The 15,007-nt window shown below is 38.0% G+C and overlaps 1 protein-coding gene across 1 annotated transcript; it reads right to left on the bottom strand.

The window, feature by feature from the left end:
- Positions 1–621: 621 nt before the first annotated feature.
- cfl1l (cofilin 1 (non-muscle), like) lies at positions 622–4,822 on the bottom strand. The gene is made up of 4 exons (XM_036575062.1): positions 4,687–4,822; positions 2,305–2,603; positions 1,294–1,370; positions 622–1,210 (listed from the first exon to the last, which is right to left on the bottom strand). The coding sequence occupies exons 1-4, from the start codon at positions 4,687–4,689 to the stop codon at positions 1,098–1,100; spliced, it is 492 nt and encodes a 163-aa protein (XP_036430955.1). The 5' UTR covers positions 4,690–4,822; the 3' UTR covers positions 622–1,097.
- Positions 4,823–15,007: the final 10,185 nt, after the last annotated feature.

Here is a 15,007-nt window from a genome sequence, read left to right as displayed (position 1 = left end):
GCATCACACCTACACCAAAAGAGCATTTGTGAGGTCAGGACACTTGGCCTTATTCATAGTGGTCTTAGGCTTGTGTGCAGCTGCTCGACCATGGAAACCCTGTTCATGAAGCTGCCGACACAGGTTTTTAAGCTGATGTTGCTTCCAGGGGCAGTTTGGAACTGTGTAGTGAGTGATGTGACAGAAGATTTTAGGCACTAACACGCCTCAGCACCAACAGCCATGTGCGTTTGCATGGTCTACCGCTGTTGGTGCTCCTAGATGCTTCCATTTCACAATAATAGCACTTACTGTTGACAAGGGCAGATCTAGCAGAACTGACTTATGCCATCCTATGACAGTGCCACGTTTAAAGTCACTGATCTCTCAGTACAACCTGTTCTACTGCCAATGTTTGTCTATGTAGACTGCATGGCTGTGTGCTTGATTTTAAACACCTGTTAACAATGGGTGTTGCTGAAACACCTGAACTTAATATTTAGGAGGCATGTGCACATACGTTTGGCCATATAGTGTATATATGTAGTGTATACATTGTATTGGTTATGAACATTGTTTATGAATGATGACAATATAGTAGTGTTGCATGTTCCTTTATGAGAACACAACCATCAACAAATCACTGTGGTGAGAAAACTCCAAAAAACTGTATTTAAAATAAAAACAAACAAAATTTTTCTGACACAACTTTAAAAAGTCACTGCAGATTTCAATTTATGTACGACAAAAAGGGGAAATCCTGAGGTACTTGGAAGTTTTTTTTCCCAACAGAATCAAAATGGAAAGTCAGGTTAAGGTGGTGCAATGAAAATACAATTGAGACTCCTGAGTAACTTTATATTTCCTATGTGGAAAAATATAACCATCAACCAATTATGTCAGATATGGAGGAGTACCCTATGGTATACATGCACATGTTAAACTGTTACTGTAATCAAAAGACCACAATCTTTTGATTACAGATGGTTTCACATGTGCATGTATACAATCGAGTACTCAAATCAGAAAAGCCATTATATCAGCAAAATAACTGCCTCTGTAAAGACAGTCCAATTGGCGATTCATTGGGATTTGGTGTTATTGGTCGTTCTCCAGCTTTAGAGACATATTCCCTCTATAGACTTCAGTTTGCTTTTTCCACCCAGCTTCTCCATCAGAGCTGATATTTCTTTGTCGGCCGGGTCGTTCACTTGCCATTCAAGCTTCAGACCTGCAAAAGTTCAGAGAATTGAGTCAAAGATTCATCAGAAAAGCTAAAGGTCATGACTATGAAAAGGAAACACCATAACCGACCTGGGAACTTGGCCCTTAGAGCGCCCTTTGAGCTCGCATAGACCATTTTACTTTTCAGGGATGCATCATCCGGGGCCCTGTGCAAATACAAATAAATAAATAAATCGAGAAAAAACATACATTGTTAACAGACTAATTGTTAATAGCCATGTATCACACCTCTGCTACGAACTACAAGTCTTGACAATCATCTTGTGATGATCATCACAGAGATACAATAAAAAGGAATCTCCAGCATGGCTGACAAACAACTGCCAAAAACTTCCTTTAAAAAAATGAACTTGCAATTCAAACAAGTATGGGCAAAACTGGCATAGCAAAATATATATATATATATATATATATATATTTATTTATATATATATATATATATATATATATATATATATATATATCTTGGCATCTGAAATCCAGGTCACATATAAAATATTGTAAGATTATTTAACTTAACATGGTCATCTAGTTAAGTCTGGTTATACTGTCTAATTCCATGGGCAGATAATGTTGTTAGATTTAAGCATAATTTCTTGAAATAAGCAACATTTTTTGCCTTGTGTCTTGAAACTAGCAAAATCATATGACAATACAGCAGGACAGTTTCACCAAATAAAATGACTTAAGTAAAAGGCATTTGAAAAAATATTATAAAACCTTATAACAGTGCTACAACCATCTCAAAATGAGAAATACATGATATATTGATTAGATTTAGGATGATTACACTTGCTCATTATGCAAATTTAGACCAAACTTGGACCAAAAGAGAACAATCTGAGAGATTCCAAGGAACTAACCATAGACAGAGCACTGCACAGTCTTTAACATTTTAATCTAAACTTTCTCAGTCATTCAGAACAACAGTTTTTGAAAGTAATATGCTATCAGGATCAGAATCTGATTACTTTTCCAATGGAATGAAGCTAAAGGAAGCTCTGATGAATACCAGTGAGGATGTACAACTCAATCAAAGTTCATATTCTTATGCAATATAGGTTGTGAATGTTTGTGTACCACATGATGAAGACCAGATCCTCCTTAAGAGTTTCCTTGGTCTCGTAGGTGCAGTCATACAGGGCGTAGCGACACTCCTTTTCAGGTAGCATGCTGACGACCTTTTTGAAGATGTTCTCCTCTTTTTCGACATCCTTGTTCTTCAGCGAGGACTGGTGGTCCACGACGATGCTCTTTTGGTCTTCGCTGAGTTGCATAACCACTAGCTTAAACCTCTCTTTTTCCTCGCTACCTTGAAGGCGCACTCTGATTCCTTCAAAGTGTTTGATCACCTCATCGCTAATCGCTATACCAGAGGCCTGGAGGTGAAAGAGAGAAGATGATTTGCATCTTTTCAAAAAGTGGTTCCTAACGCTTTCATACTTGCTCCGCCTTACATTGACTTTCCAGTTTGTTTCTGTGTGAAGAAAATGCAGTTTTTAAGAGTTCCCTCTTGGGTCTTTGGAGAAATGCCTTAGAACAACCACTTGTAGTTCCCTAAAAAACCTGAATGCATGGTTCTTTCTGAAGGTGTTTCGGTAAGTGAAGTGTGCAAGTGTGAAGAACCTTTTTAAAGTTCAAAGAATTCATGTATAATGTAGAGGTTCTACACCAACAGAGGGTTTTCCATAAAGCCACAGACCCAAGAACCATATAGGAACCTTTATTTTTAACAAAGTACCTGTGAGTGCTTTTCTTTTCACACACAAAGTGAAATCTGGCACTTCTGAGTAGAGCTCTCCTTGTAGCTACTGTGTAAAAGGCCTAAAATTCCTACCAGATTGTACACCTCGTATATAAGTGATGTCACAAGTAGGGCAAGCCTAATTACATAACAAAGCCATATATTAGTGATGTGCCTTAAATCATTTTGTGCAAAATGTAGTTCTTCACAAAAGACACACCCTTTAAGAGCAAGTTATGTTAGATGTTAAGTGAATCAAAGCTCTGTTCCATGGTCCTTTTGGAGTATGTTGCCTTGAGGCAACGTTGTGTGGCGGTGGAAGAACATACATATGTACGTGTCGTATGAAAGTAGGATTTTATATATTTAAATATTTGGAACCAATTTGAGTAGCTACACAACTTGCTAAGTTTTAAATATACAATATATAAGTACAAACATGCTTTAAAAAAATCACTTTCACTCTCTTTTCATCGCTACAATGTCACCATGCGCCATGATGCATTTGTTGCATTCTAAACTTTCATTTACGACCACAATTAACATTTAAAACTATGAACAAGCTAAAACAAAAAGAATCAAGTAATTTTTTTAATATTCAGAAAGTTATATGTCCTAAAAAATGCTCTATAAAGAATAATTCTAAATGAAAAATAAATGATAACTGCAGCGTTCTAATAAGTGGCACTTCTTTTGCTACTGACTGTATCAAGCTGCACAGTGTTGCTTCTAGGCAACATCCATATTTCAGCAGTTTCTCATACACTAAAAATAATTTGTCATTTCAACAGATGCCAATCATATTTTCTATGGATGGAAAAAATTAGGAAAATTTGCTTTTCTTAGGGCAATTGTCCTAGCTAAATGTCAGGAACAGGTTTAAAAATACCCACTAGGAGACTGTATGACCCAATTAAAGCATTATTTTAGTTTGTTCATCTCTTCCCTTCATTATTAATACTTTAATTATCATTAAAGATGTATCATGTCATTGTAAAGAGAGGAAGATAGGTTTGTTGCCCTGAGGCAGCATCATGCAACAGAGGGTTTATAGGCAGACTCAGTCAGCACCTGAATTGGAAAACTTGAAAAGCACTCAGCTTGTGTTTCAGATCAACAAAACTACATGTTATTACAGATAACACTTATGAAAAGATTATTTTTCCAAGCCTTAAGATAGACTTGAGTGGCCAAGAGCCAGGACATTCAAACACTGTACTCAAACAGAAATGAAAAAAAAACCTAAAAAAGGTCTCCCTCAAACCCTGATTGGGAAAAAATAGGCCTACAAGATTCGCATTGTGAGATCATGGCCTGTTGTGAGTTGACTTTTTTCAAAAAATGCACAAGAAATGAGTGTATATGTGATAAAACACTCATCAGTTTCACTCACAATTCCACATTCCTTTCAACTGAAAACAAGTCGACACTGGTAGGCACACCTTGACGCGCTCAGGTAAGTTCACTTCCTGTTTTAGGAACCTTTCAAAAGGGCATTTTATACCTTAATATTCCATATTGTAAATAGTGTTTGTCGGGAAAACTGGGCAAATTGATAAATTTAGATTACTATTGCTGGCTAAGTTGTTTTTCAGTCACATTTGAGTTGGACTGGACAATTGTGCACCAACAGAACTACAGTTAAAAAAAAAACATCATAAGAGCCACAACGAAATAACTCTTCACCATAAATCTGTTTCAAAAGGCCAGTTACTTACCATGTTTCACGCTTCTTCTGTTGGAGGGAAGGGACAAAGAGTTGCTGTCTTGGGTGGAAAAGAGGGGACAGAGAGAAGATAAGTTGACGCAACTGCTGAAGAGTTGAACACACCTCCTTTCGGCTCTGTCTCGAAGCGTTTCTGCCCTGACGAACACTGCGCGAGCATAAATCTATGATTCTGCAGCTGTGGGATGCATTCAATCTCTCAAATGAACACTTGCAATTGTAGCTAATCTTGAAGCCTGGCTTATTATATATACAGTTTGAGATAAGATAAGGGTTTTATCATAATAAAACTTAGTTTACAGGTAATTATAACTCAGGTGACTATGAGCCAATAAGAGAGAGAGACAGAAAACACCTCCCATATATGGAAAACCAAATCAAGGCAGGGTTTTTTAAGAGAAACTCATCCTTATTTGGCAAGAGGGGCACAAATAAAGGTGTCAAGTAGGGAAGTAGGAGTATGAAAATGTCCACAACAGTTATGTGACTAATGCTGAGACGTTTGAAGGACAACAAAGATATGTTATACTACCCTCAGTGGCCCTGATTAAATCATTGTAATATACTGTTGATTAAAAATCATAGTTTTGGGTATATCACGCTACAGATCACAGTTCAATAAGCAGCCAACATTCTCTTTTCTTGGCCTTCTTCTGGCTGCTAAGCTGTTTCATCCACTACTTACTTCAAATGTGAATATATTTTTATGCTAAGCTGCATATAAGACACGTCCTCACGTTTAAAGAGAGGAATGTTCAGCGGAGCATGCTGGGGCAGGTTAACCTCGGCTGGAAGAATGCGGGCTTGTGCATTCTTAGTGACGTGTCCTGAGGTAAAGTTGGGTGGGGAGACCTATGTTTCTTAACAAGAAAGGTAAGGTAACCAGCAATGATCTGTCCTTTATGTTGAAGGCCTTGACCTTCAAATTGACCCTCACAGTAGCTGGTCATTCAAGCACTATTATAACAATAAGGTATATAAATTATAAAAATATAGTACTCGAAAAACTGTTACTGTAAAAGTTGAAAGCAAATGAGAGAAAAAAATGCGTGAAATGGAATTGAACATAACGAGAGATGCACTTCTTGTCAAAAGTATGTCGTCAAACGTAGTGGCTGATATTTATAGTACTGTGTAAAGTCAAGCAGCCAAGAAAATAGTTTGGAATTGTGTGTATCAGCAGTAAGTGTGTTTTGCCAGTAAAAGTTCTGTAGCATATCAGAACATTAACAGTAAAACATAGTAAATATGTTTTAAAAAGTTATTAAGGTGTTGGTTAGAAGAATACAGTCAGAACACAGGTATGGTTCCTGACTTCTTGGTGAACTCCAGCCATTTTATGGATTTGTTACAGGCCATCAGCAGCACGACTGGTTTCGTTTAATGTAGTACGCAAACTTAGTATCGAATGGTGACTCTAAATACTGTTCCTTGAGGAACAGTAATGCAGCAATGAGTTTAACCAAGCAGTTAAGTAGTTAAGTCAAAATTATTAGTCCCAAGGAGATATTTTACATTTTCCTAATTTTCGAATTCCACAAAATTCAGTCCAATGTTAACATCATTCATAAAACTTTAAAGAGTAAAACATTCTTCAGTGCCCCCATTTGGTACATTTTGGATTTTTACAAAAAATCGTAAAGATTGCTGTAAAATTAATGTATTGAAAATTTCTTCTTTAAGAAAATGTAGCAAATTGACATTTTTAACATTCAAACCACACCTGAACCCCATCTGACTTGACTGGTGCAATCAATTAGCACTGAACTCTACTAAATGGAGCTCAGTGAACAAGGCTAGTGGCATTAGATGCACTAGATTGAGAGTCACCACTCTTACATTCTTTGTAACAAGTAATTTCATCATGCCATAAAGCAAAGAAATAAGTCTGGACCTTAGAAACAAGGTAGTGGATGCACATCTTAAGGGGGGGACGGCTATACTGCCATTTCCTAGCACTTCACGGTGTCCAGACCAGTTATATGTTGCATCCTCGCAAAGTACAAGGAGATACATTGTGTTAGAAACAAACCTTTGTATGGAAGACTGTTGTTAGGGCTCTTCATCGTGGTGGGGTTCAAGGTCATTGCCCAAGGAAAACTTGATTGCTCACATGGTGGCACATTGAAGCAAAACTGAAGTTTGCTTATGACCATTTGAAACTAGTTTTGGAAGTCTGGTCTTATGAGACTAAACTGGAGCTGGTTGGGCACATGGATGTTGCTTTTGTTTGGTGAAAGAAGGGAGAGGCCTTCAACCCTAAAGACACATCCCAGTTCTTCGAAGAATGAAGATTTTATTGACATTTTGAAGGATAATTTAAAGAAAACTCCTTCCAGTCTAGCTTTAGGTTGCTGTTGGGTTTTCCAGCAAGACAGTGACTCAATGACCCAAGTTGGTCTAAAACATTTTGGTGGACACCAAAATCAAGGTCCTGGAGTGACCCTCTCAAAGCCTAGATCTCAGTCCTATTGAGAATCTATGGTGGGAGCTCAAGGTTAAGGTCAATGCTCAAAAACCGAATCACATGGAACAATTTGTCATGCAGGAATGGACTAAGATGTCTCAAGACACATGTGCTAACTTAGTCAGGAACTACAGTAAAAGGTTGCTGTCATTTGTGAGTCAGAAAGTTTACACTATTGACTATTAATTGTCAGAGGGCTGAAAAATTGGGTCATTTTTGCCTTTTTTCTTGTTTTACCTCAGATCATCAGTAAAATATCTTCATCAAACTATGTGTTGTGTGTGTGTGGGGGGGGGGCATGCCTGAAACCCCTCCATCTTCCAGTCTAACACCCTATAAATTCACATCCTAACCTTCCATTCCTGTGACAAGGTGTTCATAATCCCCACCGCCACCCCATCGTCAGTTATCCTCATGCAAACTGTACACCTGAGTCAACCTGCCTGAAACTGTTTTGAGTTGTTGAGTAATGTTGACTATACTTGCTTATGCGATTTCAGACTGTGACACTGATCTGCACAGCTTAAATAGCTCTTAATGGTAGCAGCCACTTTGATGCAACCTTGTTGTGCAGTAGCACAATGACTTCTGCATGTGCTACTGTTCAAAAGCTATTTTTTAAAATATAACACCAATTTTATTGCTTTGGAATGTATAAAAGGTCTTTACACTATTTCTGTTTATAATGAATTAGCAGTTTGGAAGCATAAATAAACAAATAAACAATAAATAAACCAATAAGAAATGTTAGTTGTGTCCAGAGTGATGAATTGAGCTGTGTATGATTGTAAAATGACCGAAAAAGCTATGTAGGGTTGCTGTTAGGACAAACCCTCATATCTCCATTTTTCATTTTTTGACATAAAGCTAGTTGCCTTTCATATTGTGTCAAAATTTTATGATGAACTGACCAATGAAATTACCTGCTTGGAGATACAAGGTTTTGTTTTGACAGCAATATATCAAGTTGTATACATGTAAAATGTATTTACTATTAAGTCTGAATACATTTATTATCCAGAATGACCCATATTACAAAATAAAAAATAAAAAATGTAAATAATTTATTATTTAAAAACTTGTTATATTTTTCCTAACACCTAAAACAACAAATATTGTTAAAAAAGACAGATGATTCTACACCATTAAACAGTGCTGGGCCCTTTGTTAAAATGCCCTGTAGAGACATTATGCCACAGCAAGAACAGTGATGTTAGTATACAACTAAAATAAGCTTGTGTGAGAATCATGTTTGTTTATACAGATGTTAACCTGTACTGGAGTCAGATCTCGGATGTGGTCAGCAGAGGGCGGTGTCACTCAGATGGTGAAGGATAAGAGTGCTGGCGTAAGATTCATGGGCTGCAACACTCACGGTCAGGTCGTCTTAGATGTAATAATGGGTTGCCAGTTCTTACTTATTTCACTATGCATCTACCAAGACAACAATAATTATTTCAACTGGAGTTTGAGCAGTAAATTCCATACAGCGTATGTTATATTTAAGTCAGATTGAACCAGAACGCAGTTTCCTGCTGTATGTGTTTCTGAGTTAACTGTAGGTCTCTAGCTGAGTGTTTTCTCTTGTTTGATAGGTGATTGTGGTGGTGGGGGGTGATATTAATACATGGAGAATTCCACTGTTTTTGCAAAATTTCCACATAACTCTATGGTTGAGATGTAACCAGAGACACTCAGAGATGTAAAATGGTTCATTGCAGAGAAACCTACCAACTCTTTATAGTGGTGGTGATAGAAACCAGGAGTTTTAATGTCTACACTGCAAATATAGCCATTTTACTTACCATCCAAACCCACCAGGGAACCTACATGTCTTTTGAATTTTTGTATGTAATATATCAGTAATTGTAAAATAGTACATTTACATATGTATAAAATATATTTTTATACATACATGTAGTCATAAAAAATGTATATATGTAGTAAAAAATACTTTTTTCCCAAAAGCCTGTCCCAAAAACGCTATAAAACAATGTCTCAGACATCAGTCAATGTATTGTAACCGATCAGTATAATAACTTCTGTGAGGGAACTTTTAGGAGCATTAAACTCTTCAGAGTCTTCTGGTCTCTTTCTCCAGCACTGTGACACTACAAGTTTCTCTAAAAGGAACATTTAACATCAAACCACTCTGAATCACTTTGTGTACATCTCAATTATTTAATTATGCAGACATTTTGAGAAATCGGTGGAATTCCCCTTGCACCCAGCTGTGCAGCTTGGGTTTTTAAACACCTCAGTGTCACTGCTGGACTGAGAATAGTCCAGCAAGCAATAATATCCAGCCAACAGTGTCCTGTGGGCAGCATCCTGTGACCACTGATGAAGGACTAGAAGATGACCAACTCAAACTGTGCAGCAACAGATGAGCTACTGTCTCTGACTTGGACCAACGTGGTACACACTAACATGCCACCACCATGTCAGTGTCACTGCAGTGCTGAGAATGACCGACCTCCCAAATAATACCTGCTCTGTGGGGGTCCTGACCACTAAAGAACAGGTTAAAAGGGGCTAACAAAGTATGCAGAGAAACAGATGGACTACAGTCTGTAATTGTTGACCTACAAAGTGCTTCTGTATGGTACGTGGAGCTGGTCAAAAGGACAGTGAGTGTAGAAACAAGGAGTTAATGAAGTGGCCTGTTGGTGTACTTGTAGTCAGTTAATACAGGCAGGCTCATTGAATACAGGCTTAATTAAAAGTGGGGGACGCATGTTAAAGCTTCGGTGGAGACAGAGAAGAAAGAGACCAGGCAGGAAGATACATGACAAACCCATGATTAATGCAGGGCTGACGAAGCATGAGTGGTGTTGAAGGAATTCCAAGCATTACCACCAATGGCTGTGGATTAAAGGGGAGCTCCACCTATTTTTCCAAATTTCTGCATAATTAAATGTTTAAGATGTAAACAAAGTCATTCAGAGTGGTTTGGTGTGAAATGTTCTGTTCTAGAGAAACTTGTAGAATCAGTAATGTTCACAATGGTGGTAATAGGAACCAGACGTCCACCTCTAAGATCTCCCTCACAGAAAGTTATGAGATGAAATGGTTATTCATACCCAGCCTGATGTCTGAGACATTGTTTTATGGTAGTTTTGTGATAAAGTTTTGATCTAAAATGTATTGTAATCAATTTATTTTAATCTATTCATGGTGGAGAGATACATGAAGTGTGTTCTAAGGCAAAATAGTCCCCAAAGAAAACAGATTTACCACTATTTTACCATCATCAACATTACATATAAAAACTCAGAAGGCATGTGTAGGTTCACTGGTGGTTTTGGATAATAAATAAAACGCCTATATTTGTGTTGTAGATATCAGGACTCCTGGTTCCTAACAGCACCACTGTAAAGAAATCTGAGCCTGTAAGTTTCTCTACAAATGAATCATTTTACATCAAACCACTCTGAATGACTTTGTTTATATCTCAACCATTGAATGATTCAGACATTCTGAAAAGTGGTGGAATTCCCCTTTAATGCTATTACCCTGGACATCAGGTGGTTCCTGGAAGCTACAACAGGATGTCGTCATCTGAAACCTTGCTCCCACCTTGCACTTCCTACTACACTGTCCCAACAAGGTAGTGACACGCTCTAGTACAGAGGTCTCCACACTTGGACCTTACCTAATTTGGAATCTAGTTTCTGACCCAGGATGTTGTAATCGCAGATGATTAACTGAACTGTTGATGTAACCGATTAGCCACCTGATCTGATATCTTACAGTGATTACAAACTCCAGTACCGGATTCAAGGACTCTAGAGCACCAGGCAAATAGAGCTGAGTTGGAGATGTAATGCCCCCTATCAAACAGCAGGAGGCACTGTAGCATTGTAGAAGAATCAGAGGGGCAGGGTCAGCAGACGGAGGATAACCCTAGGCCCAGTGACTGGGCTTGGGTCAGAAGCAGACGAGACTAAAACCACAACCAAATGTGTGGGATTCACATCAGAGGCAGAACTGGGAGAGTGGCAGAGAGTCTAGGCATGAAGAGGCATTTCTAAATAACATACAGTACAGTATTTCTAGTCAAAACAGCTATTCAGTAGAGCTTTTCTCAGTATTTTAGAAGATATTTCTGAGGAGATTAGACATAAAATAATCCACTTGCATAAGGAGAGAGACAGTCAATAAGTGACAAAACAAACCAAGAGTTTCCAAAACTGCAGTTTAGATTAATAAATTAATAGATTAAAAGATTAATAGATACGAGGAAATGGGTTTCCTAACAGCTGTGCAAGAACTGGTAGACCACCAAAACTGTCATCATCAGATAAAGAGTACTTTCATCTTTGAGAGAGAGGAGAAAATCAAGCTGCTTCAGATCTGAAAACATCCACAGGTGTTTCTGTTCATCCTTCCACTGTGAGAAGACAAATCAACACTATGAGTCTGAAAGGACGTGAAGCTGTCAAGAAGCCCTTACTTAGAAAAGTTAATAGACAAAAAAGAAGAACATTTGGGAATCAAACAAAGAAGTTGCTGGAGGTCTGGACAACAGAGTGAGAGGCACTCTGAGAGGCAGAAAGTACAACCAACTTCTAAGACTAAACTTTGGAGGTGTGAAAAAATATCCCTGCTGATTTATTTTTTTCTATCTGCAAGTCTCCCGAAAAGAATGAAAGTTGTAATAAAGATAAACGGTGGACACACTAAATGCTGAGCTGCTGAGGCTTTTGTATTTTCCTGTTTTTCTACTGTCACTAATAAATGTATAACTTATACAGAATGGCTGTTGTAATTGGAAATGTTTCCACAGTACTGTAGTTTTACTGCAAAATTCTGGTTAGGTGTGGGTCAATGGGAAGTATAGGCTCAAGCACTGGTAGAGGCTCAGCAGCAGAAGTTTGAAGAGCTGGGACTGCAGTGGAGACCACTGGCTACTGGTAGTTAAAGAGAATATAGAGCTTAGGGGCTGCCATATAGGGACCCCAAACCCTCTGGGTCCCCACAAGCAGGACAATAGGCTTTCTTATTACTTACTTGTTCTTTTAACATCAGCTTTATGAGTTGCATACCATTAGTAAACTTTAATCTGTGTTAATTTTACTTAGCCTAACCTTATAGACCACAGCTATACTTAACACTCAACTCTTAACTCACATGTACACTGAACCTAGCAGTGAACAAAAGATTTAAAAGGAGGTTCAAGGTTTCCGAATTAAACATTGCTACGCAGTGATTTGCATGGCTGGCACATGTTCCTGATTTTATGATCATATCTGGTTCTCAGTTAAAGCTCACTGGCCTATGCTGCTCAACACATATACAGTCGTATGCAAAAGTCTGGGCACCCCTGGTCAAATGACATTTTATTGATCTTCCATGTGAAAATAACACTTCCTATACAGAGAACACACTTCTGCACATTTTAATACATAATTACTGTTTATTTGCTGAATTTAACATGGAAAAATGTAAAGAAAATAACACAAAGTGTGGTTTGTAAAAAAAAATGACGGCACATTTTATATTTTGTGTTTTATTTCTTTCCTCCAATGTTAAAACCAGCAAATAAATAAAAATTGTGCTCCAAAAATTGCAGATAAATGCCATATTTAAGTTCCTTCCCTGTATATGATGTATTAACTTATTTTCACTTAGAAAACACAAAAAAACATGTAAATTGAACTTGGAAAAACAAAATTCTGAGGTGGCATTCAGGCCGAAAACAAAACAAAAAAATAAAGAATGAAATATGACAGGAGCCAGATACAGTCCTATTACCATCACTACAAATATAATGCTACCTATTGGAATGACGTCTCTATGGGATTTGCAATGCTGCACTACTGCAAGATAGCAGTGCAGTAGTTATATTCACATTTATTGGCAGGTGAAGCTTAAAAACAGTGATTTGAATCTGTTAACAAACAGACATATGTTTTACTATGTTGCAGTTTCACAGCAGCCCCTGTATTATACAATATAATAGCATTATTATATATGTCTGTGTCTACAGAACCTTATTATTACATTGATGTTCAGATGATACAAACTTAAGTTTGAAAGTGCAATCAGGAACAGAACACTGATGCTGGCCAGCTTTCTCGCAAAATTATATAACATTTTATATGTTTAGTATTTTAATAGATATAATTTAGACACAATTCAGGCTTCAGTGAGGTTGCTACTTCTGTTTTATGTGACATACTTTTGTCCATTTTTGTCACTAACAGTGTATTTTACAGTATACAACATGTGTCAGGCTCCAGTCCTTGAGGGCCAAAACACTGCAGACATCAGCACCACCTCATTAAACACACCTGATTCAGGTCATCAGCTCATTAGCAAGGCCTTCATGAACTGAATTCAGAGCGTTAGATGAGGGTAAATGTTAATCTTTTCAGCACTTTGGCCCAGGAGGCTCCCAGTTTGGCATGCCTGCTCTACAATGGTATACAGTGTTATACAGTGTCAGAAACAGATACATAAGCAAGTCTGAGATTGTTCAACAGCTTCACATGGTTTGAGGCAAGTCTGTCATTACTGAGGCATGCAGTTTACACAATACTAATTACTGGTTAAAAGCTTCCATTACTTGTAAGCTACATTAGCCTCACAGCTTCAGTGCAAAATTAAAAAAGCAAACTCTGGAAGCCAAACGCCTCTCAGCTCATTGATTACATTTAGGGGGAAAACTGTGTACTTCTTTTTTGTCAAACCATTCTGAACCATTGTCAGTGTCACTGCAGTGCTGAGAGGGATCCGCCACCCAAATAATACCTGCTGGGGTCCTGAAAATTACTGAATTCAAGGGGGCTAACAATTTATGTAGAGAAACAGATGGACTACAGTCTGTGGCCAGCGAGTGTACACTGATCAGCCATAACATTAAAGCCACCTCATAGTAAAACCACCAACCCCTCCTTGTTTCTGCACTCATTGTCACCTATATGGTGCACTTTGTAGTTTTACAATTACCCCAGAGGACCACCACAAAGCAGGTGTTATTTGGGTGGTGGATCATTCTAAGCACTGCAGTGACACTGACGTGGTGGTGGTGTGTTAGTGTGTGTTGCGCCGGTGCGAGTGGATCAGACACAGCAGTGCTGCTGTGAGCTCAGTCTGCTGGCTCTATAAGTCCGGCTCCCTACTGCCACTGTTGGTTCAGCCTCGAACTACCCAGACTATCATCCTGCATGCAAGAACTGACTAGTTTGATTTTAAATTAAATGATACAATGATTCTGTTGTTTTTTGTTGAGCCATTTTGTTAAGCTGTTCCAGGTAGAGACAGACATTCAACAGACAACGGACAGATACAGAAACTCCTCTGACACAGTAAGACTACTGCTGCGCTTGACCTAGCTCAGAAGTGAGAAGTCATTTGGACAAAGTGGGAAAAAAACATGAAATTAAAGCGACTGTTGTTAGCAATATGCTAACAGCTTATGTTAATGATTTACCTTCTCAAAACAGTGAACTTAAAGGTCAGTACTATAGTTTAACCAACTACTGTGTCTGTATGTTGACTGATCTAAAATTCATTAAAAAGTAGAGCAGAGGTTCTGTCTTCTGTTGATATTGATTTGAAGTCAGATGCTGAGCTTAGACTTGAGAATACCACTCATAAAATATATCAGATTGAATAGCCTAAAAGTAAGTCTTTCACAGTAATGTAACACTTCAGATTAAACCAGAGCTGTTCACTTAAAAGGTTCTGTAATCTCTCCACTCCTCGCTCACATGCCAGAGAAACCCTGTACCATGTGCACTCCATATGATTCACATGGAGTGCTATTTATTTTATGTCTTGAATGTATGCACAAGACACTACACACGTTATTTTTATTACACAAAAAAGTTAAACATTC

Source organism: Colossoma macropomum, unplaced genomic scaffold (assembly GCF_904425465.1).
Source record: "Colossoma macropomum unplaced genomic scaffold, Colossoma_macropomum, whole genome shotgun sequence".
Taxonomy (NCBI): domain Eukaryota; kingdom Metazoa; phylum Chordata; class Actinopteri; order Characiformes; family Serrasalmidae; genus Colossoma; species Colossoma macropomum.
This window is presented reverse-complemented; position numbering and strand designations above follow the sequence as displayed.